General features: G+C 37.5%; 1 protein-coding gene across 6 annotated transcripts in view; it reads left to right on the top strand.

The window, feature by feature from the left end:
- Nucleotides 1–20,120, top strand: part of TASOR (transcription activation suppressor) — a 32,071-nt gene extending 11,951 nt beyond the window's left edge. The window contains exons 7-24 of one of the 6 annotated variants that reach the window (XR_012837021.1): nt 876–1,003; nt 1,672–1,703; nt 2,399–2,504; nt 2,912–3,015; nt 3,127–3,230; nt 3,449–3,521; nt 3,658–3,732; nt 5,379–6,095; nt 7,884–8,326; nt 10,774–10,918; nt 15,008–15,828; nt 16,544–16,666; nt 17,236–17,395; nt 18,019–18,127; nt 18,304–18,482; nt 18,570–18,728; nt 19,093–19,286; nt 19,362–20,120. Coding sequence is in view for 5 of the 6 variants with exons in the window: in XM_075762009.1 (XP_075618124.1) it covers nt 876–1,003; nt 1,672–1,703; nt 2,399–2,504; nt 2,912–3,015; nt 3,127–3,230; nt 3,449–3,521; nt 3,658–3,732; nt 5,379–6,095; nt 7,884–8,326; nt 10,774–10,918; nt 14,885–15,828; nt 16,544–16,666; nt 17,236–17,395; nt 18,019–18,127; nt 18,304–18,482; nt 18,570–18,728; nt 19,362–19,924 (4,164 nt within the window). In the remaining variant the exon portion in view is untranslated. Of the gene's footprint in view, nt 1–875; nt 1,004–1,671; nt 1,704–2,398; nt 2,505–2,911; nt 3,016–3,126; nt 3,231–3,448; nt 3,522–3,657; nt 3,733–5,378; nt 6,096–7,883; nt 8,327–10,773; nt 10,919–14,884; nt 15,829–16,543; nt 16,667–17,235; nt 17,396–18,018; nt 18,128–18,303; nt 18,483–18,569; nt 18,729–19,092 lie in introns of all 6 variants that reach the window. The other 5 variants (XM_075762010.1, XM_075762012.1, XM_075762011.1 and 2 more) reach the window with 5 other exon arrangements.
- Nucleotides 20,121–20,146: the final 26 nt, after the last annotated feature.

The following is a 20,146-nucleotide window of genomic DNA, read 5'->3' as shown; positions in this document are numbered from 1 at the left end:
CCCCTTGCTTTTTTCCCCTCCTTTGTTTCCCTTACCAAACTCTCAGGTTTGTAGATGGTGAGGGAGGAGAGAATGGAATCAGTTCCAGGCATCTCTGTTCCTCCAGCTGTTCCATCCCTGTTACTGCAGTAATCTGTTGCAGTCAGATTATTCCATCAAGTCCGTAGATTGCAGGATACTTACTTGAAAGCATTCTCTTCAGTATTACAACTTCTTTTGACTTCTCTAAATCAGAGCTGGGCACTGGATCAGATGGCTAGAAAATGAATGTATGTTTCATTTCTCATTACAAACTTGCCTAATTAACATTTTTCTTTAACATGAGAATTTTGTGACTGAAATAAGGATGGACTCCAGAACTCATAGTAATATTTACTTTCCTCGGTGACATTTTTTTGGTTTTGTTAATTGTCCCTTACCTCATCAAGAATATACTTTCAAATAAATGTTGCAAAATTATTCTTTCATTCTTGTTTAACTTATGAAGTAGTGTCCATCCTGTCAGTGTTTGATAAAGGAGGGAGAAGGAGGTGAAAAAATGACCTTAATGTTATAAAGTATATATGAGAATGGCACTTAAAAGCTTCCTTATTTTAGGTATAAGCTTTGAAGAAATAGGCTGTTGGTCAAAGGAACGTAAATGTGATTTATTATAGTAATTTATAACTTGCCTTATATACCATGTAATGTTTGGCATAATTCGGTTTCAAACAAACTCTTTATTTAAATTAACTACTCATGAGGTATATTTTTTAAGCTATTCCTGTGAATCAGAGTACACTTTTCAGTGAAGGAAGGTGATGGATTGTTAGTATATTTGTAAAATATGGTTTACCAGACTTTTAATTGAACATTGCATTCACTTCTTTTTCTAGTACTATTTTTATGAATATGGCTTTGATGAGATAAGGCGAAGGCCAAGACATGTTTGTCCTTATGCTGTGGTTTCGTTTACTTACAAAGATGAAACGGTGCAAGTACCAAAATTTTCGCCCTCATCAAGGTAAGCTAGGAAATGAGTTTTGGAAAGACTGCATGCAGTGTGAAGAATTCATAGCTCTTGGCAATAGCTTAGAATTGATTTAGGTGAACAGTGCTGAAATTAATGAACATGTCACAGGGACTTAGCATAATAAATACTTCTAATGCAAAGCAAGATGCGACAAAATTGGTTTTATGCAACCAGCTGGCCCCTGTAGGAAGCAGTTCTGCTCTTTTCACCTACTCACCTTCTGCTGAGGTGGATTCCCTGTATAAAGTGATTTTTCACTGCTTAACTGAGGAAATTCACAGACATAAAAATGTTCACAGCATTATCTTGCTTGATATTCTAAAAAAGATGTTCTGTGTACTTTGTCACTGAGTTCTTCACTAGTTTCATCTTATTGCTTGTGGAGAGAGTATCTCTGAATGGGTAGTGGATTGCAGATACAATATGATACCTTTGCTGATAGGAAGGCATCCAGATGTGGGGACTGTACTATATAACGCTAAAAATAGTTATCAAGATACTTAAAGTAGCACAAGATGCTGCAGGAGTGATAGCTTGAGGTTAGAGAGTGAATTATCAGTGTTGCTATTTTGTTAGACTGATAATATATCCTTAACGTAAAATTTAGTAGTCAGAAGTTTCTGTCTCAACCTAGTCATTATGTCTTGTCTTTTTGTTAGATCAAACAGCTTCAACACAGATAGAAGTTCAGGTAAGAATGATTTAAAGTTTACTGCTTTTACAATACAGACATGGAAAGTTTTGGACTTTTTTTCCGTATGTAGTTTTACTTATCTTTAACTGGAATGATTGCTTAGTTATGCATACCTGAGTTTTATCCTGTACCATACTGATTGTAGGCATTTCTTCCTCATATTGGATGATTGAACAGACCCCTTAATGTGTATCTTCTTTTACTAGAACTGAACAAAATCAAACATGTTTTTTCCTCTCCCTTCTACTTATAGCATAGTAAGAACTTATTTTCTGTTCCCAAATCTGCTGTTCAATGGCACTTCAAATAATATGATCCTCTGTCCTGCTTTTCTTTTGAACCACATTCAAGCAAAATATTAATATGTATGAAAGTGATTGACAACTAAGGTAAGGAAAGAGGGTATCATTCCACAGATGCTGGCATCAAGGACATGCTTATATAGACAGGTACAGGTAACATACTGACCTCCTTTACTCTGCTCAGAGCAGGTCAAAACACGATAGGATTGTAAACACCCTTTCTGTTACCTTTTAACTTACTATTTAAATTATTACTGTCTGGTCTGGTAATAGTATGAAATTTTCCCCAACTGCTTTTGGTGGAGATTCAGCAGCCTCTTTATTGCCATTTTGTTTCAGTCCCACCTAGCAAGTGGTTTCACTTAGTCTTCTTTCTCCATCTTAATTTAGATAAATCTAGCTATACATTATGGAGAGGGCAGCTTTGGAATAAAGGCAAACTTTTATGCCATGTTTCCTTGAAATCAGCAGCACGTCCTTTCCTTCCTTGCAAGCTGTGAGTATTACCATTTAAAGAGTAAGTTGTGTTAAATCTCCTTCTAATAGAGGTTGGTGAAGCTTGGATATATTCAGATGAAAATTTAAAATACACATTGATGAGACACTTTAAATGTGTCAAGCTAGACTCTTGAGTCATGCATGTCCAGAGCCGCTTTTAGTTCATGCACACAACTCTGTCAGCATGTCTGGTTGGTTGGTTGGTTTGGGTTGGTGGTTTTTTTTTTCCTTTGAAGTGACACATGCTCCTTTGCAGGAATAAACAGTGGCTCACTTCAGTCCAAGGAACTGATTTTTAAGAGCGTGTATTTGATAGTTCTTATTTGGTCAATGAGGGTAGGACTATGGGGTGGGGGGGAAAAAGACATCTTTATTTTTTTTTTTCTCCCTCTCCCCACCCTTCAGTCCTGAGAAGCTTGAGGTTGACAAAGTTGTGAGCATGGATCAATTGAAGAAAAAAATGTCACCAGCGTTGTTCTATAAAGAAACTTACCTAGGAGCAAGAGAAGGTAATTAGTTCTAGCTTAATTTTTTAAAATTCAGAATTTTAACAAGTTTTCTGAATCACAATTTTGTTTCTGTTTTTCTTACCTTCTCTTTCTACCCTTGTATCACGTCAGTGTTGAAGAATGGCATGTACTGTAGCCTTTATGAAGTTGTGGAGAAGTCCCGTTCTGGTACTCACTTGGAGGGTTTACTTCAAAAACTGGAGAAAGAGAAACTTGTGAGTTTCCTGTTTCTAAAAATTATATTACTAACTAGTAGTTGAGGTGTACTACAAGATCCATGATCTCGCTGGAATTCCTTAGTTGGCATATTCTTAAGTATTGTATCAGGGCACTTCTCTATCCATGATGGAATTTACCTTGCAGACAGTAAGAGTTATTCATAGTGAGTAAATGTCTTTGTTTGAAATGGTATGCTTTTTTTGCTTGAAAACAGGTTCTTGTGAAACCACTTCTGGACAGAGGATTTCTTTTTCTTCTTTCTCCTTGGCAAATGATGTCCCCTTATGGTATGCATACTTTTTTTGGGTTTGTTGTTTTTGAGTTGGTTTTGGGTTTGTTTGTTTTTAAAGGGAGTTGAGTTTTTCAATACTTTTGAAGCATAGTGTACGACTTCTCAACTGATGTTATTTTCTTGTGTTCTAGACCACCAAACTGGACGGCCCCGCGTGCTACATGCATTGTTTCTGTTTCCAGAACCTAGAGGTGTAATGAGCTCAAGTAAGTTTGTTCACTGTTGAGTATGTGCTTATTTAAATGTAGTTTATTCTGTTGAAGACTTTGTAGTCTTTTTTTTTGTAGTTGTAGACTTTGTAGTGTTACAACCTGCCTGTCTAAACTAGGAATAACAGTTTGCATTGGTTGTGGTGATGATGTTCAAAAAGCGTTTTCGTCACAAAAGTAATTATCACACTGCGCGTTTTAGGTTTAGTTGTTCATGTTTTAGAAATTTTGTTCAAACATCTTGATCGTGTATTCTAGTAGAACTGAGCATCAGTATTCCAAGAGATCTATGCATTAGTAATAACATTGCACTTCAGAGGTTTGAAGGTTTTCTTTAATCATCATATCATTAAGGACAAAACATCTGAAAGTCTTTAATGTACCTGTAACTATCTCCTTTTTTTGCATTGAAATACGCACCAAAAACTGAGTAAATGAGCAAAGAAAATATCGGTACACTCAGGTAGTAAAAAATGACTGAAAGGACTTGACTTTAGTAGAACTTTAATGCTTTGGGACAAGACTTTAATCTTTTGCAGTTGAAATTTGCCATAAGTAGTGCTAGCAGCAGAGTGCAGTCCTTTTTGGCCTACTGTGAGTTAGAAGTGATACTGTCAAAACATAGCTCTTCCCAGGCAATTCCCTTTTACAAAGAAGTTCTTGTCCTAAGTCTTGGCAGCTTCATAGATTCTTGCCTCTGTATTTCTTATTTTAATAACCCCATTATGTTTTTTTTATTTAAGTAACAATTGTGAACATTCAATCAGTTCTAGATTGGGTAAGAGGAGATATGATATAAAATAACACATTTAAAGTGCGTGCATGCCAGTTCCTTAAAATACTCCAGTTCTTGCTGCTGTGACATTTCAGAGATTTGTGAGCTCCAGTTTCTGTCAAACACATGGTTAATCACTGGTTTGAGACTTCAGAGGTGCTTAAATGGTTGAATGGAGAAAAGTTTCAGTCTGTGATTGGAAGGGGGGAAGAATGTGAATAAACAAATAAAATCAAAGAATGTGATTAGGGCTTCCTTGAGCTGCTGTTTCAAGGATGTGGTAAAAGGACCTAACAGCTTCCCAGGACAGGGAAGTCCTGCTCTTGACACATGCTCTGTTGCAGCTCTTCGATTTAGTGAGTTGTATTGCTTTGCAAAGGACTGTAAAAAAAACTCTGTAGGTTTCTGCTGGGGTTACTAAGCTGAATAATTTTATAAGGGTCCAGTGAGTTTAGAAGCAGCATAATGAATGCATCAGGATTGCATAGGAATGCTTCCTCTGTTCTTCAAGGGAGCTGTTAGGGTGCTGCTCAGTAAACCTTAGTATGTCTTTGAAGTGGCCTTCTTCTAGAAGGGTCAGTAGAGAGGCTTAAATGGCAATGATATGTGTATCTAGGATACAGGTTACCACAAAATTATGAAAATGAGCAATTTCTCATGACTATGACTAGGTTGACATTTAAGTAGACTTTAAAGCTGATTACTTCACAAAAAAAGTTCTTTCCTGGCTTTTGGGTCATTTCTCCACAGTCATTCCAAACTGTATTTCACCAAATATGTATAATACAGAATATTGCTAACTAGTCATCATTTATTTATAGCATTATGATTTGATTTTAATTGTAAATTCCCTTTTCTCCTATGGCAGCACACAAAAGTGTTCCATTTGGAACACAGAAAAATTCAACTACCATGGTATTGCACGACAATCAGGAAATCATTCCAGAATTCACAAAGTTTATTCAGTCTCTACATTTTGCTTTAATCCAGTCTCGTAAAGACGCTACTGCAGATTTCAATGCTGTTGTGGAAAAGTATATAAATGAGTATTTGAAAAGATGCTGTAGTGGCTCTGGAAAATATAGAGAATTTGTATTGTATCGGTATGAATCACGGTTGGATGACAAAAAATTTCTTTATTCTGCTCCAAAAAATAAATCTCATATTGACAGCTCCTTGCAAAACTATATTTTTGGTTGTGAGGCATATCAACTACCTGTTTCTAGAGCTAAGGAATTGATGGAGGGAAATCGGAAACTTCAACAGTTCAGTCCCATCTCAGATTATGAAGCCACAGAAGAAGACTCTGATTTTGCCAATGCAAAAAGCAGGAAAAGAAACTGCGCACAATATGAACCCACTGCTGCCAAGCGAAAACTGCCTCATTCTGGAGATTATGATCCCGATAGACTCAAAGAACTTATTAACTTAATCCAGTGTAGGAAAAAAAATGTAGGTGGAGATTCTGATTCTGAAGACCCTAGACATAAAAGTGGTCTGAAAAGGAAGCTGGAAAAACAGTCTGAAAATTTGCGGAAATACTTAAAAATGAGTGAATCTTCAGAGAATAGTTGTCAGTATGAAGGTAAGAAAGTCTTTGTTGAGAGATCCTCTTTAAACATTGTAATTCAAAGCACACTTAACTTTTAATCTTTTAAGATTGAATATTTTTTGCATACTGTGGATATTTTAATGCATGGTGGTTCATTTAAATATTTGCCCGAGATCTATCAATAGAGATGAAGCTTATTTTTATGTAGGTTGCCTCTTTCTAGGAGACAAGTTGTCATGGAAGCTTCTTTTTGTTCTCCCTCTTTGGAAAGAAGGCAGACTTCCAAACAGGTTGCTTAGCTGTGGAACTGTCCAGAGATTTTCTAATATAGAGTACTAAGCAGACGTGATATCGTAATGTCTTTTGCAGAGTTTGATTTTAGGCATTGCTGTAATTCTTTATGGTTCCAATACCCTGTATGATACCTAATCAATTTAGCTTGAAGGCGAGATTTAAACTTCTAAGCATGAGCACAGTTAAGTTTTGAAATAGCCAGTAATGTGTGTAGTGGGACAGGGGAAACAACTTCATAGTATTAAGGGTGAATTATTCTGTACATGAAATTATGTACATCGAAACGTCAAATAATTATCACAGGTGTTTTCTGATACTTACTTAAGATCTGCCAAAAAACCCCCTTTGATTTCTGTTTCCCTGACCGACCCTTTTCTCAGGGCAATGATATAGGCCTCCTTCAGCAGCGGGAAAATTGGGGAGAAGAGTGGCACAAAGAAGAGGGGGGTTTACATCAAGCACCAGTCATTCTCATGTACATGAATCACTTTGGAAGATGAAGTGGCTGATCTTAGGAATAAGTTTCCCTTTTGAGAGGGAGAAAAGATGCTGGCATGTGTGAATGGAGGAGACAGAGGGCAGGCTACATGCTAGATCTTGGCATTCCTGCTTGGAAGTCTGTGAACCTTCAGGTTCTTTTTACATTGATTATTAATGTAAAATATGTTAATGCATTTCTACCTGGCTGTAATCAGAACAGTATCTGTTTAAATTTTGACTGAACTCCTTAATGGGTACCAAAACAGCAACATCTATTTATGGTTTGATTTCCATGTTTTTCTACAGCCCTAAAAGTAATTTGTTTGTCTTGCAAAAAATCTTACCTAAAATATTCTGAGCTTACATATCTATAAACATGATTACATTTTTATTAGTCAAACAGCATTTAAACAGTTCCATATTTCCATATATGATAAATGAGTTAGGGGTTCATCAGATACTTAAAGTAGTTCCTTGGCCAGTCTCTTCCCAAGAAGAATAAATACCTATGGTATTTACTCATCTGGGGAGATGAGTAGAAGAACAATAATCCTGTTCTAAAGTTACATTTAGTATAAATACGCATGGTAAAGTTTTAGAATTGTGCTTAGTCTAAGATAACTTCTGACATTAAGATACTTACCAGCTTCTGGAGCAACAGTGATAGGGTGGAGAGAAGTAAATATTTTGCTCAAACTAATCTTTTTCTCTTGGCAAGCGATGGAGAATTTTACAAGGTTTCAATAAAATACATATATCATAGTATGTGACTTCTATTAAAACATAAAATAGTGTGGTATTGAGTGAGCTAAAAAATGTAATTATTTATCTCAAAGAGACTATTAGCTTTAGAAACTGCCCTTTTATCAATATCTACCTGTTTAATATTTTTTGTTAAGAAAATAAATGTACTGTATGAATTGATGTTAAAGAGTAAGACTGTGGGTATGTGGCAGTTGTTTGGGGGGTGTGTGCTGGTTTTGCTTTTTTTTTTTTTTTAAAAAACTTAGTAATGGATTACTTTTCCCCTCTTCCCCCTTTTCTAAGGGGGCAGAACCTCGGATTCGCCACACTCTGTTTTCTCAGTTAATACTGGTCTTGGTGGACATGATACTGACTTGAGGCAGCAAGATGTATCCAGCCCTGCTGTTACTGACACACATGGCCTCATTAAACTGCTTTTAGAAACGCTAGCTAGTGCAGGACACTTGGATTCATCGTTGGCACGATCTGTAAATCAAGCTTTAGGACTAAGCACTGATGAAATTGAAGAGGATATGAGACAAAAATATGAATATGAATCCATTCAAGCACAGGACAAAGATGATCATGAGCTTCCTAATACTGCTCAGGCTGAAAATGTTAACTTCAAGGACCCACAGAGCCCAGTGATACTGGAAGCTGATGCAGCGTGTTTACCCTACCCTGTTGATGTTGATCTACGGCTTTCAGCTAATGAAGTAGGCCTTGAACACACGCTACGTTTAAAAGTAAGTGAAACTGGCATGTAGGTAGATGATGATAATAAATGTACTATTTTCATGAATATGAGACTGAATAAAAAACCATTCTATTTCTTTACATAGGTAAACATAGATAAGAAGCTTTTCTGTTTGGTAGGAGCGTATACTGAAATTTTCTTAACTCTAAGTTGTGTATTCCAGGTTCTTTATGTCTACTCGTTCTGTAATAAAATTTTAATTAAGAATACCCGAAAGATGGAAAGCAGCCATGGTCGGTCTTCCTCGCTAGCTTTATGTTGTGTCATATGCAGCTGCTCCAGCAATAGGCAGCAAAACTGCTGTCATTCTTTTGCGGAGTGCTGTATATGAGGGTGGTTTTTCATGTTTGCTGAGACCAAAGCCTTGCATTTGTTTTTTGTCGCTTGTAGGAAAAAAGATACTTTGTTCTGGCTGTCACCTTGCTTATGGTGGTGGGATTTTTCAGCAATCTGTGAAGTTGTTGCATGGAATAAGTGTAGTGTTCCTGTAACGGTTTGCATCCTGTTTTCAATCTTCCTCTTCCTTCAGGGGTGATTCTTGGTCTGGCTAGGTTGTTGGGGTTTGCTGAACCTGAAACGCAGCGAGGAGAGAGTTGAGAGTTCCTCATCATATTATTGTCTAGCTCTTACTCTTCCCGAAAGTAGGTTTTAAGGCGATAGTTGCTGTTCCATATGAACTCTGTCTTAACAATGGTTGCAGGTCAGGCCATGAATGATTGTGTACTACTTGGTCTTTAACCTTATAGACCTGATAAGTGGTTGGGATATGACAGCTTATCATGATTGTGAAGTTCCATCTCAGGCACAGAAACAAGCCTTTTTTCACCAGGCTTGTCCCAGATCTAAGTTGAGACAATCTCTTTCAAAGTGTCTGCAGCCAGAATTCTTCCCTCTTCTCCCCCCAAATGCAAAGCAAAACCAAATATATCAGTTGTAGGCTGTATAATTTCAAGACATTTTTCAGCCTGTTGCTTTCTTGTCATAAGTAAGAAAGTGAAAGAAGTCACATTGCAATCTGTATTTGATATTTAGATTTGGTTGGAGGTATCTTAAACAAGAATGTTTATCCACAGGTGATCGATAGCTAGCGTAGAGAAGCAGAATGAGAGCTGTTTCCTTTTAATGATAGCTGTCTGTCTTGTGTTGATAGATTGGCAAAACTAAGTTGATTGTCTCTGGAAATGAAATATTCTTTATGGGTTCTGGACTATTATCTTAAAAACAAACAAAAAAAACCCCAATGGCATCAGCTTATCGCAGCTGACTGTTTCTGTGTGTGAGCTAGTGACCTCTTCTAGCAACAATATCTCAGGGTTAACAAAGTGATTCGTACTGCTTTACAATCATCGAGCATCCTTTTGCTCTAATTGTACTGCTCCAGTTTTGGGAATCGGTCTTGGTCCAGCCTCTTCAAAGTGTATTCTCTCTCTTACTTAATAGTAGCAGGCATTTTATAGGGCAGGAAAACTCCCCTCACTTTCGTGCACAAGTGAGGATCCTGCAATCCTCATCTTTCGATCTGGTACTGTGGAAAAGATGATGGGCTTGTTTCGCAGTGTCTGAGTGAGAAAGCATTAAGAAATATGCATAGTGGGAAGATCTTAAATACTCTATGGATATTGAAGATGGTTGGGGAATTGGCTGTATTTAGTTTTGGCGGGAGCAAAGTTGAAAAATTCTGAGCACTTAAACACACGCCTGGCTCTCTTTATGTGCCCTCTTGGTGCAGTGGTGTCTGTGTTCCATGCATACTTTTCATGACAGCCCGTAACTGGCAGAACGCCCTTTGAAGAAGGCTCTTGTGCTTAGGGTTCAGAGTGCCCCAGCTGCTTGCTCCATCACATGGCTCTACAGAGTGGTTGGTCTGTGGTCTCTGTTATTGAAACTTCTACACAAAGCCCAGTTTCCAAGTCATGGAGCAGGAAAGAGTTTGTTGTACCTGTAACCTCAGTGCTGTTTTGCTTCTAACCATCTGGAATGTGAGATGAAATTGGATTGTTCCAGGGCTTAATGCTAGTTGCAGGCAGTTCCTCAGTAGTGGCAACATCTCATGGCTTTAGTCAGCTGTCAAGACAACAGCCTGAAAAAGGCTAAGAAGCAGGCAGTTTTCCTAATTTTTTCCTCTCTTTGCCTTCTTTCCTCCCTGCCCCACCCACCTTCTGTACTCTAAGGCATGTGCTCAGGACTGCCTTATTTACTTAATGATAGACCATCAGCAAAGACATCTGTCTCAGAAATTATCAAACAGGTCAATTAAATATATAAGTACCTCATGCAAACATTTCCATGTTTGACTTGACTTGATTGACAGCAAAATTGCCAATATGCTGGTGAACTCAGGTGCGTTCTTACCATCAGTTGTTCAGAATGTAAAAGCTTGATAGCTACCAAAAAAAAAAAAAAAGTTTTGAGCTGACAATTTTTGTTGTTTTTTAGGAAGCAAGCACTGGAAGTGTAAGTAGTTTTGAAGACTACAGTCCCTGTCCTAGTACACCTATAGAACCTGTTTATCGCAGGCAACATTCCAACTCAACTAATACAGGAGAAGTTGGAATGCACTGGAAACTTATTCCAATTACAGGTAAGATGGGTTTAACTCCTATGTTGCTACAAATAGTGAATGAAAACATGTTCTAAAGGTTTGTGTCTTTCATAGATCCCATCCTTGGGTCAGATATTGGTACACAAGCATATTTATATATAGCCTATGCAGTTGCTTCTGATACTTGATTAATACAGAAATCTGCTGGGTTAAAAACAGATCCTGGTGGAGAATATTGCTTTGGGTACATACTGACATAATTAGAAATGTGAATGCTTGAGTATTTATCTGGTGAGGTACATAACTGTTTTGAATTCAGTGTTTGAAGTTGCTAGGTTCTGCTGAAAGATTGGACAGGTAGATAATTGCAACTAGTAATCCAGACGAGTAATGAATAATGTGTTCTCCTTATAGTAAGTAGTCTACTTCCAGCAGAAGAGCTTGGTGCAATAAGTGCTTCAGTCTTTGTCCTTATCTGAACATTTAAATCTTAAATAATCTTACAGAAGCAGCTGCTTGTTCTACTCGATGAGTCAACAGTGTCAAGTCTTGGAAGAGCATAAAAGCATGGATCTGAAGGATGTGGAAACTGGGCTGTAGGAATAGTCATCTAAGAGCTCTAGATTGAAGGCTACAAATCAAGTCATTGTATGAGTAAATGCAGATAGAATTTAACTGCGTTCTCTGAGTAGAAACTTACTGATTTCTGATCATGTTCCAGGAGTGCTGGAATCTGTCTCTTGTACACTTCTGATATCCATCCAGTCGTGTAGTTCAGCAGCTCTTTTTTGTTTGGCTGAGAAGGGAGGAGGGCAGGCGAAACAGGTTTCCTGTCACAGTATCCATAGGCCTTTCAACAAAATGACAGGGTAGTTCTGGATAACATTTTCCACACTTTCTTTAAGGGCCAAACGTCAAAAATATGTTCTGAAAGTTTGCTAAGTTACAGAGTATGGAGACTGAAGTTGTTTGGATAGGACTTTTTCTTTTACTCCTGGAGGAAGTGGATGCTGTGTATATAGACAAAGATATGGTTGCTGAGATAACTAGTTAAATGGATGATTAAGCATCTAAAAACTGTAATACGTCATAGTTGCTGAATGTGGGAGTTCAAGGTTTGTCAATTGACACATTGCAGTGTCATCTGTGAGACTACAAATCTTACTAGGAAAAAAAATTCTCTGAAGTGTTGTGGGAGGGAGAAGTGCTGTTCTCTAGAGATGAAAGATTGTCTTGAACATCACTGGATTTCTTGAGTTCCTGTGAGGTCATTTCTTCAAATTAGCTCTTGCTGCAATAAGTATTGACTAGCTCTGCAATATAGTCATGTAAAGGGGGCTATATAAATACCAAGAAACTCTACAAATGGTAACTGTTGCAGTCCCTCAGGAGGATCAGCTGTAAAAACATGGAAGTAAACAAGTGAGAAGAGTAGGTGGGATGGTTTGTGTGCGTCATTATGGTCTGAACTACTGAGCAGCTTGTATTCTCACCCGGTATTGAATTTTCATCAGAAAGTTAGATCAGTAATACACTATTCAGCAAGTGGACTCACTTTATTGAAGTACATCAAGTCAGAGGAGTCTCTAATGTGTTGGGCTACTGGCATGCGATTTTTAGTGGGCATATCTTCCTGTATAGTATCTTCTAGAGGGCTTTGAAATTTTATTCTAGGGAATTAAGATCAATTCAGTAATACAAAATTTAAAGGAAGCTTTGCTCTTTTCTGAAACTGCTTTCTAAATCTGATGGTTTCTCCATGTCTCTCATTTTTGTAGTAAGGTAGCTGTAGAAAGGAATTCAGAGAGCATCAATCTTTCTTTTTTTACAATTGCAGGAAGGCAAATTAGCAATATAATATTTATTCTTTTTAAACAAAAATATATTTTACTTTTGACACAGGGATCGTGTTCAGCTAAACTTACTTTAAGAACTTAACTCTTCGTAGTTTGTGACTTGAGGAGTGGGAGGTTTGTCTTGCTTCTTACCTGACAACGTCAGAAAGTGTTGGAGACAGTTGTTCATAGGTCTTCAACTCATCTGGACTGCTTCTGTATCATGTTCTTGTTCGGTTCTTCATGATTACATAATGTCAACTTCAGACAATGGTAAGCAAATGTGAGTCTTAGTTTTGAAAGCTACCTTCGGCACATGTGTGCCTTAACAAACCCATCCTAACTCAGTTCTGGTTTGAATTTGAGACTTTTCTTTGGTTTTAGACATTAAGCGCAAACATGGTGTTTGCTCTTGCTTATTCTTCCTTCTCTTCTAAGAGAAGATTAATGCATTAATAGACATTCTTAAGTGATGGCTTTTGATGACAAGTCATTTTGGATATGAAGAAACAGTATGTTCTAGGCTTTGTCAGGTGGTGTTTGAATTTCTGATTTCAAAATCTACCCAGGAATCCTCTTTCTGGAGTCACTGTAGAAGGACCTCTCTTAAGCAGTTTAGAATTTGACTTAATCTGCAAGGATAACTACTTCAGCAGCTCTTAAACAGCTGTTCTTTCTAAGATTGCTTTCAGGCAGTTCTCTCTTTCTTTCTTTGATATATCCAGTTACAAAGTGTTACCAACAAAGAGTATGTTTGAAATCATAAAACATGCTTTAATAGTTGTCGAATGTTTGTTTATTTGGATTTCGCTCCTTGCTCATGCATTTGTTTTTTGTGAAGACTTGTGACCCAAAGGTGTAGATCTATGAAGGATGCCACCTTCAGAGAATTCTATTTAAATAAGGGTAACTTTAGTTTAAATCATCCTTTTACTTTATTTTTTAATTCTGATTTTTTACACGTTAGAAAATATTTTGGGTTTCATATTCAGCAGTATATCTTTCTGTTTAAATTCTGCTTAATGTTTTTTAATAAAAAATCTTTAGCAAAAAGAAAGGCTTTTGTTTTTTAAAACAAAGTTTCTTTCTTTCTGGAAAAACCTTTGAAGAATAACCTAATCAGTTCTTAATCATATAGATCTTTTTTCCTAATACAGTTGTTACAGAAACTTTGCATGAAATCAGGATGAGTGGATTGGTTTTGGTTTTTTTCCAGTAACCTTAGGAGTTGAAATTTTACAAAAGTGACACATTCCAAAAGAATAGTAACTTTTAGAAACTGTCTATACTATTTTGATTATTGCTTCTGTTAGTTGCAAGCAGAAAAACAGATTTCTGGATTAGCTTTAACAATAATACAACACTTAAAGAAAGAAAGAAAAAACCCAAACCCAAAACTCTCAAACAAAATCAACAAAGAAATCCTCCTTTGAAGTATTTACAGAACAGGTATATACTGAAATACCTCTATGTATCTGAAATGTCTGTGTATACATATCATTAATTGCAACAAAGTGTCAAATTTGGTTTAAAAACAAAACCATAGTTTTGAATATGGATGGTGAAGAAACTGAGTGCTGCAGAAATGATCTGAGGTTTGGATTAGGAGAGGCTTTCAGCACTCCTTGCAACATGACTGATTCTGTGTATCAATAATTACCATAAGACTTATGTCCAACCTTTTAAAGCAAAAAACCTTCTGTTCTCAATTGCGAGGTCAGACATGGAGCTTGCAATTCGCAGTCTAACTCCACAACATAGTGTGTGGCTAAAATAAGCTTTTGAAAGTCTGAGGCTTGTCAGGTAGTAGCAAATGACAATATTTGAGTAATTTGTCACTCTGCTTGATTTCTACTTTGATTTTTTTTTTTTTTTTTTTTTTTTTTTTTTTTTGTAATGATGGCAGTTCTTGCTATGCTTAATCAGATGTTATCCCTGGGAAAATTACTTGTGTTCTGCTTTTTGGGCAAACTCTGGCTTTATTGTTTTGCCATCTTAGGACCTATGAAATTTTTTGTGCTCTGTACACTTGAGTCTTTGGATTTAAGTTGACTGGTGGGGGGACACACAACAGTAATGCTGGTTTAAAACTGTGTTGTGGAAGTTTTAATGTATCAGTTGTGTTACGACTTTCAACATGAGATGATGGTGATTAACTCTTCCTATATAGGTCTGAAATCACCAGAAGAGCCACTGGTGTATTTACCGCCAAAGGATGCCTTTCCTAATGACCCCCGGGTAATACATAGACAGAGAAGTTCTGATTATCAGTTTCCATACTCTCCATTTTCAGACACACAAAAGGGGACAGCAGAAGATGGACTTTGTACAAGACAAGTGGAGAAACTTGAAGATGAGTGTGGGCTAGCAGATCACCCTTTTACAACTAAGCATTCCATTAGTGCAATAATAGAGACTACATTATTAGAAGAATATAATCTCTTTGCAAGAAAGATTCAAGAAATTTTGCAGCAAAAGAATATTGCTTATGTTAGTGGTGTGTCCACACCAGTCTTCTCTGCCCGAGAGAGGATGATGAGACTTTCTGAGTACATCTGTTTACAGGCATCAGAGATTTCTGTCCAAGAATATATAGAGTCACTGAGTGAGAAGTTGAATAGTGTTATTTTGTCCTCTTCGTGCATTAGGCATACTCCACCCATTTATTCCAGTCCTGAATCGGCAGAAGTGGTTACTAATGCTGCACTGAATCCTCCACCCGACACGTTACCTGTTTGCAGGGACTCTGACGCGTCATTGTTACCAGAGCCATTGTGTAATAACGTGGTGGAAGATGTGGATTCTAATGAGCAACGTTCATCAAGCTTACCCTTAGTGAAGGAGGAAATAGATCTTGGGAATGCAAAAACAGAAGATATGTTGACATTGGATCAAACCTCTTGCAGTGGTGATCTGAGGGAGCCACCAGAAAAGACACAGAAATCCCCAGAGAACTTAAACATTTCAACCCAACCAGCCCTTTCTGATTTTATAAGCCAGTTAAAACCTGAAGTATTTAACAGTTTGGTCAAAATTATTAAAGATGTGCAGAAAAACACTGTGAAATTTTATATTCATGAAGAGGAGGAAAGCATTCTCTGCAAAGAAATTAAGGTAAATATGTTCTAGTTCAACCTCTCTATAGTGTTAAAATAGAACAGAGTGCCTTTCAAATCAGAATGTGTAAAACTGGACTTGCAAACATAAGGTAGTCTGAAACTTGTTTCAAAAAAGAGTGAATGATGAAAGTAGGCTGTCCTGTCCCATTTCTTTGAGCTTCTGAGGTAGTCTTGCTTATATTTAGCTGTTAGATAAGACTCTTTCTTATAGTTGGAAAGCAGAACAGGCTGTAGTTTGGTTCTTTCTGAAGATACTGCTGGGGGCAGCCTTACGGAAAAAAGATATCAAGGGCAAAACTGTGATAGCTTACCATCTGAGAGAGAACATGGAAAGTCGATGCGTGTGGGTTGGGGTTTTATTTTTCCTTCCCCTCCGGGAAATGGTACAGGTAACTCTTGCGGATTACTGGTCTTCTGTATTTAAATGTAGAAGATGAAAGTTGAAAGTAAAATAACAAAAACTTCTGGCTTTACTTGAAAACTCGTGCAGTTTTGATAGGCGGTCAGTTGGCCATTTATGTGCAATTCTGTAAGAAGGACTGACTTGCTACAACAGCCTATTTCTGTGTTCCTGCATCCTTCCAATGAACGTATCAGAAAGACAAGGAAACCGGTCTGTCGGAGATTCATTTGGGTGGAAAAGTTACTGTGGGGACTGTTTTGGCCGAACTACCTATTCACTTCACCATCTTCTCTTTCTGTGATGTTAGGAGTACCTTACAAAGTTAGGTAATACAGAGTGCCATCCGGAACAGTTCCTTAAGAGAAGAGCTGCTTTAGATAAACTGTTGATAATTATTCAAAACGAAGACATCGCCAACCTCATCCATAAGGTATTTCAGATACGTAAATGTGTACTATAGAAAGCTACTGCTAAAACATAGCGAGATGAGCTCACTTTGAGTAAGGCTACTTTCTCCTAACAACACAGCATTTAAAAGAGGTCCTGTGCTCTTTTGCCATTTGAGGAAGCAAAGATGGTTGTGGTCAATAGCTAGTCTTGTCACATCATATACCTGTAACTTCTGCCACCTCCACATATGTGCTAATGCAGAGTTATTCTTAGTAGTTGTGAAGGTGTACAGAGGCCCGAGTGGTTCTGCTTCAGTGATGCTCTACTGGCAAGTGAAGGCAGCTGCTGGATTCCCTTAGGTACCCCTCACAGCTGTGGTTTATGAAGCTGTGCTGGACAGAAAGTGAAATTATTCTAAGTGCTCAACTTCCATTGTCTCATTCCTGTAACATTTCTGAGAGAGCACCTCCCAGGCAAGAGAAAAAATAGTAATTCTTTGAAAATGTGTTTTGAAGTTTGATATTTGGTATTAATAAGCAGGAAAGTTCTGTCGTGGTTTTTTTCCCCATGATGTTTGGCATACCTCTGATGTGTAATGTTTCTAAACAGATACCTGGCTTAGTAACTTTGAAGAGGCTTTCTTGTGTCAGCTTTGCGGGTGTCGACAGTTTGGATGATGTGAAAAATCACACTTACAATGAATTGTTTGTGTCTGGTGGTTTTGTTGTGTCAGATGAATCTGTCCTTAACCCAGAGGCCATCACCACAGGTAAGTGTGATGCTTCCTGAAGCTTTAAACACAGACAAAAAAAGCCTAATATTTTAGTATATGAGAGAGATGCCGTACTCGTTGCAGTGAAGAATCAAGTCTTTTAATTTTTGTGAGGTTTTTTGGAGAACTTCAGCTAATTTGGGTCTGTCTCTTATGTCAGTGGCCTGTTTGGGGAACATGTGAACTTGGAACTAAGTTTGTGTTAGATTGTGTAGTTACGCATGTGGAACCTTTTATTCCTTACTACTCGATCCACAAATCCGCTAGGAAAAAAATACTGAAAAAGTACATTCTTTCACTTGTTCTTTATTTGAAATTGAATAGTTAATGAAGTTACTAGTCTTCTAAATGGGTATTTTAGCAAGGCAGACCCCGTAGGACTGAATTCAGCGTCTGCATAAGTAGATAGCACTGTTAGGCATCCGACCCACAAAAAAGCAGCTTGGTTGTGGAATGATGTTGGCTGATCAGGTAGGAAGAAACCCCAAAGAACTAGGCCAGTGTTCACCGTTGTGTCACTGCTTTGATGAAAACTGAAAGAAGCTTTATGTATATACTAAAGCAGTATCTTCAGTGTTCATACTGCAAAATTTAACTTCTATTCAATATCTCCAAAACAGATAAACTAAAACAGTTCTTAAAGTTTCTGGAGGATCTCAATACCCCAGATGGAAAATGGCAGTGGAAAGTCCACTGTAAGATACAAAAAAAACTTAAAGAGCTGGGGAGGTAAGTCGTGTTCTTCAAATACCAGTTGTCAAAATGCTTCAGCTTTAATTACGCTTTCCAAAGCCCAGTGAAGGAAAACTCACTCTTATGTTTGTCTTTTGACTTACTTGATTTAGGGTCAGTCTAAATGTTAGAATGATCTTTCTAATAGTGTGCTTTTTTCCCCCCCATTACAGAATGAATGCTAATGCCCTGAGTCTGCTGACCCTTCTGAATACCTATCAAAAGCAGCACTTGGTTGAGATTCTGTCTTATCATAACTGTGATTCTCAAACTCGAAATGCCCCAGAATTAGACTGCCTTATCAGGCTTCAGGCTCAAAACATACAGCAGAGACATGTTGTCTTCTTAACAGGTAAACCCAAAGTTTATGAACACTTCTCTCCCCCTTTTGGTAAGTGCTAAATAAATATTAATACAAATTCTCCTTTTATGTATTTAGAAAAGAATCTCAAAACACTTTCAAATTACATCGATAACGGAATAGTGGTTGCTACTGTTGATGACTTTATGCAAAATTTTAAAATTCTTGTTGGGTATCACAACTCTGTTACTGAAGAAAACAGCCTTCCTCCCTCTGATGCTCCCAAAAGACAATCAGGTAACATGAATGCACTTACACTGTCTTTAGTTAATTAGATGTGTGGGGTGGAGGTCCTTTATTCTTGTAAGTGAACACTACAGATGGCAAGGAAAACCCAACTCTCAAGCTACTCTTTTTCTTCTTTAAATGCTGGGGAAAAAGCAGCTGGGATGGAGCACCAAAGGAGATCTTAAATACAGAGTTGTAGCCTAACATGGTGTTTGAGAAAGTCAGATGTACGCCAAAGTGGTGTAACAGTCTGTTTTCAGGAGAAGGATAAACTTAATGATAGGTTTTAGAAAGCGTAACAGAAGGACTGAGATGTCAGTAATTGTACTCCTTTAATTGTCTGATCAAATACTCACCTGCTGTGTAACTTTAGATGCTGTTTTGACATTAACCCCTTTGGAGCTGGGAGTTGGGATTTCCCAACACTAAACATGAACACAATGCGCAGAAGCTTTTAGCATCGGAATAACTGGACACTCACAGAGGGTTAAGTGTGTATGTTGAGTAAGTGAACAAGAGTGGCAGAAGACCAAGACTTAAGTGATATTGGACTTACAGACCTGAAGCGTGAGTAGCGCATAGCTTTTCTAACAAAAGTTTGTATTTCAATAGAATAGGATTTTCTCTTTTTTCTTAATGTAGTTCTTGTAGAAAGCGATGAAAAGGATGAGGAGGACATGTCTCTGGATTCAGGGGATGAAACATCACAAATAGAAATCTGCAGTGATGCCTCTAAGTATGATACTCATTTGGAAGCTTTGCAGACAGAGGCCAAGGGCTCACATGGAGTAGATGCAAAAGCAAGCTGCTTATCAGTTACAGAGGTATCTCCTGAAGCACAAATTGGCTTGATGGAAGAGACTTCTAAAACTGACTTGGAAGAGATACAACCAATTACTTCAGTTTCTACAACATGCTCTGCTGAAGGAGAAAAACAGAGTTCAGTTGAACAAGCTCCTTTCAATAACTTCCAAGTTTATAGCAGACAATTAAACATGTCCCACCAGTTCAGTCACTTTAACGTACTCACTCACCAGACTTTTCTGGGAACAACATACCCCATTTCTTCTGCAAGTCAAAACCAAGAAGGAGGCAATTATTTTCTATCTGCCTACAGTCAGAGCATGGATACAGAAAAGTCATTGTCGCCTGGTGGTTGGGATATAAATTGTGATTCTTCCAGGCCATATTCAAACCAGAAATAAACTCCCAAGTCTCTTTTTATAAGTTGCTGTGGACTTTTCTGTTTCTAAAATGGTGGATTAACAATTTCTATTTTATTCTGGAACAAAATGTTTCTTGTCCTTTATCTCAAATGTTTTCTTGTCTTATTTAAATCCTGATGACCTGTACCTGTTGGAAGCATCTGAAAATTGAAATAAATATATATATTTTTTAACATTTACTGTACTTGAATTATCTTGTTT

This window comes from Balearica regulorum, chromosome 10, assembly GCF_011004875.1.
Source record: "Balearica regulorum gibbericeps isolate bBalReg1 chromosome 10, bBalReg1.pri, whole genome shotgun sequence".
In the NCBI taxonomy this organism is placed as follows: domain Eukaryota; kingdom Metazoa; phylum Chordata; class Aves; order Gruiformes; family Gruidae; genus Balearica; species Balearica regulorum.
This window is presented reverse-complemented; position numbering and strand designations above follow the sequence as displayed.